The sequence below is a fragment of the Mugil cephalus genome, chromosome 8, assembly GCF_022458985.1.
Source record: "Mugil cephalus isolate CIBA_MC_2020 chromosome 8, CIBA_Mcephalus_1.1, whole genome shotgun sequence".
NCBI lineage: Eukaryota > Metazoa > Chordata > Actinopteri > Mugiliformes > Mugilidae > Mugil > Mugil cephalus.
In genome coordinates this window covers 10,359,833-10,363,670 of record NC_061777.1, presented here as the reverse complement: position 1 = coordinate 10,363,670, position 3,838 = coordinate 10,359,833, and the positions used below count along the sequence as shown (strand labels likewise).

At 44.5% G+C, this 3,838-nt stretch overlaps 1 protein-coding gene across 1 annotated transcript; it reads right to left on the bottom strand.

Annotated features, from left to right (window-relative positions):
- Window positions 1-982: 982 nt before the first annotated feature.
- foxd5 (forkhead box D5) lies at window positions 983-3,785 on the bottom strand. Its single transcript, XM_047592607.1, has one exon. The coding sequence runs from the start codon at window positions 2,298-2,300 to the stop codon at window positions 1,236-1,238; it is 1,065 nt and encodes a 354-aa protein (XP_047448563.1). The 5' UTR covers window positions 2,301-3,785; the 3' UTR covers window positions 983-1,235.
- Window positions 3,786-3,838: the final 53 nt, after the last annotated feature.

Here is a 3,838-nt window from a genome sequence, read left to right as displayed (position 1 = left end):
GACGGAATCGTCGAGGCCAACAATCAGCTGAGCCATGGGCCAAAAATAGGCATCTGACTGATGGCTGGGGGGAATTGTTTCTGGACCGATCTGCAACCGGACACTGGCTCTGTGCGCACTTGTCCCGGTGTGAATGTACAGACCACGAGTCTGTGAGCTTATAGCAAGTTTATACCTTGAAGAAATGTACAAAGCAAAACTTCTCTCCTCAGATCACTTTTTATTTGAACTAGTTTTTCCATGATTTTTAATGCCGTCTCTCTTCTGTGGAGCCTGCAGTGAATCAGATTTTAAATGTAAAAAGGTGGTCGTGTCTTTAACATTATTCTAAGTATTATATACGACCCATAACTGTCCGGTCAGTCTGTATTAAATCTACTCCAACTTTTAGTAAATAGCGACACCTTGAGGCACAAGAAGGAAGAACTGAACATTCACGCATTGGGTGCTGCGCATTCACGCGCAGCACCCATCCCACCGAAACTACCCAAGACTGTATTTTTGTCATGCATTGTTTGTAATTGAAAAAAAGGTTTTGAATTTCAAACTTTAATTCAGACTAAAATAATCAGAGCTGTTGCACAGATGTCAATGGGTGGCATCAAGACTTGTGTACAAAAAGACGTTACAGTATTTCTAAAAGTTAAAATATCAGCTATAGTGACTTTAATTTACATTTTAATTTTGAATTCTTTAGCTTTAAATATAGAGAATGTAGAGAAGGTTTCGCTTGCGGAATGCAAATTTAGTTTGCATGTTATGTGTTTGTCTTGAAATCTGAGGTAAAGAGTAAATTATTCAGATTAAAGGGAGACATTAATTAGATACATGTTTCAGTCATATTGAAATGGCTATAAGCATAATATTGTAATGTAACTGGACAGGACAGCACTTGTATTTTTTAATCCTACAGTCTGCTGTGATATTCCTCCATTTAAAACTTCACTGTACTCCACTAATTCCAATAATCACCAAACATCAATTTATGTTCAGATCTTTATTTTGACACGTTAGTTAATAACAAAAAATCGTCATCGAGGGTTTCCCCTCTGCTGAGACTTTCACAAATATATTACCACACATCTTATTTACATTGCTCTTTCAAGAGATAGTTTTGAAGGAAAATGCACATAAATATCATGCAATTAAAATATTTCTTTAAGAAATGACTTACACACATCATTAAACATAAAGACACTGTTTTTTTTTGTTTTGTTTTGTTTTGTTTTTTTCCATCAGAGAGGGTACGAGAGTCTGATATGCTCATTTATTAAAGGAGCGGAGCTCAGCATTGGAGGAGGGCAGAATGGAGTCCTGGAAGGCTGCATGAGAGTCGGTATCAGACAGGCAGCAGGGCCAGACATGAGATGACCGTATCCAAGAGCGTTGTGAGGGCTTTGCTGTGAGTTTAGGTTCTGTTGAAAGACAGGAGATGGTCTGCTCATGATGCTGTCAATGCTGAAGGAGGACTTAGTCAGCGGGCCGGGCTTGGGCTCAGTGGGTTCTAATGCGCACAGCTGCGCTCTAAAGTCTTTAGGACCAGTGCCCTTCCCGTGACTGTTCAGGGTTGGTGGGACAAGGTGGTAGGAGATGGGAGGCATCATGATGCCATCGTGCAGGGGCATGTATCGAATGGGAGCAGCTGGTGTGGGGCTTCCGTGGCCCTGCACGCTGTACGGTTGTCCGTAAGGCCGGTAGGAGTTCAAGCTGGAATACAAAATAAGTCCGTCTTTGCCAAACTCCGGCTGGTTTCTCTTGAACCTCTTCCTTCGGCGAAGAAAGCTGCCGTTGTCGAACATGTCCTCTGAGGCAGGGTCCAGAGACCAGTAGTTGCCTTTGCCTGGATTTCCAGGCTCCCTCGGAATCTTGATGAAACAGTCGTTTAGAGAGAGGTTATGCCTGATGGAGTTCTGCCATGCGGGGAACTTGTCTCTGTAGTAGGGGAACTTGTTGCTGATGAAGTCACATATGCCACTCAGGGTCAGCTTCTTGAGGGGACTCTGCAGGATAGCCATGGTGATGAGGGCAATGTAGGAGTAGGGAGGCTTCACCGAGCTGCTCTGTGCTTTCCTGGACGACGGTGCGTCTGTGCAGAAACTGTTCTCGCTTTCCCCCGAGGAGTCTGGCTCTGAAGAGTCAAAGTCAGCGCCAGATTCTGCCGAGGAACTGCCGTCCGCGGAGCACTGATTTCTATACAACCGCCCGTGGATAGGCTCATCCTCTCCCACGATGTCAATCTCATCCTCCTCTGGAGCCAATCCAGCGTGTTGTGCAGCTTCGCATTCACTGGATAGAGTCATGGTCGGACGCAGAAAGTTCCACAACGCGTTACAACGCAAATGTGCCCAAGAGGCCTTACTGGCAAGCCGTGCGTAAAAACAAAATGTTCCCTTTCATGCGTAAAAGCGCATCGATCGTCTGATTCGGCTAAACCCTGCGTAACAGTTGTTTGCCGTAGTAGTGAGAGCAGAGGCTTTATATCCTAGGAGGCTGCTGTCCTGCAGGCCAGTCCCATTAACCCTCCGGACCTATCAGAGTGGCCCCTCACCGCGGGGAGCCACGGTAAGCACACGGGTGGGGAGGGGGCGTTGGTTTTCATGCACTGGAAATCCATTGATGGCAGTTTGGTACATTATAAGCAATATATCAACCCTTTCATACGCTGTTCAGTAGTCAAATGAGTGGAATGAGAGCCGACACTTAAGAGTTACATCAAAAAATCAAAATATTCAAAAGAATAAGAATCAAAAAGTACACGTCTTTGTATTTATAGAGTATGCTCGATAAATGGGGGACCCAAACTCAGTTTAGCTTGTAATTTGGACAATTCCCATGTTGCACTCCTACTAATACCACCATCACGTCGTTAAAAATTAAACCTGCTTGTTCATGGTGGACATTGTTCTGTGCTTGTCCTGTGCAGAGGTGTGACAAAGTACATTTGTCTCAATTGACATAACAAATCGCACAGCAGCACAGCCAGGGATGGGATGTTCCTGGGAATTTTAATCGGTGATAAGAAACCAGTGTGTCCCCCCCTCCGCCCCTGGAAACCCCGCGGGTTCGTTTAGTTTGCCACCTCTGGATGCCCGCAGGTGGTGTGACCATGAAAATGGCCGTGGTTGGGCTTCCCGCAGCCAGCAGAGAAAAGGGGCAATAGTCGCCTTAACGAGGCCATCAGCATCAGAATCGAGTAGGAAACGGCTCAGCTGCACGACGCGCTCTGTGTTACGGGCTCAGCTCTGGATTTTACGACCGGGATGAATAAGCAGAGCAATCCTCAAAGCAAACCGGTCCGACAGCGGATATGTGGTAAGACCACACTGCGTTACGGTGGCGTGGTGTGGGGATGTTTTTTTTTTCTTTTTTTCCCCTCACCTGACGTAACCTTGTGAGAGAAGGATGGTTCTCACATGATGTACCGTGCAGTTTTAAATAACAAAAAGAAGACAGAAAGAATGAAAATCAATGGATGGCTGAAGTTTGTCAAGTGTTACAACCACAGATCATTTCAGCTGCAGGAAAAAGGCACCACATAGCAAAACAAAAGTTAATTTGTAAAAGTAATTCTTAAATGCAATCCTGAATTGGAAACGAAAATTAACTGCTGATAGATGTGTTTTAAAGAATTTACTCCATTACATGTTCACTGGGAACAAGTGTTAGTGTCTGTCTGCAAACCTCCTTGTATGCGTTCCATAACAATAAAAGATGAAATGTTAATTTTCTTTCAAGGCCTTTTTCACACTTTGATAGTGAATTTACCACTGTAGCACAATGGGACTTGGCCTCCGATAGCCTGGAGGTAGTTAAAGCCTAGTTTGTTAATAATTTAAAG

What these genes read in the sequence shown, in the direction of transcription:
- foxd5 (XM_047592607.1), bottom strand. Translation starts at nt 2,300, where the DNA reads ATGACTCTATCCAGTGAATGCGAAGCTGCACAACACGCTGGATTGGCT.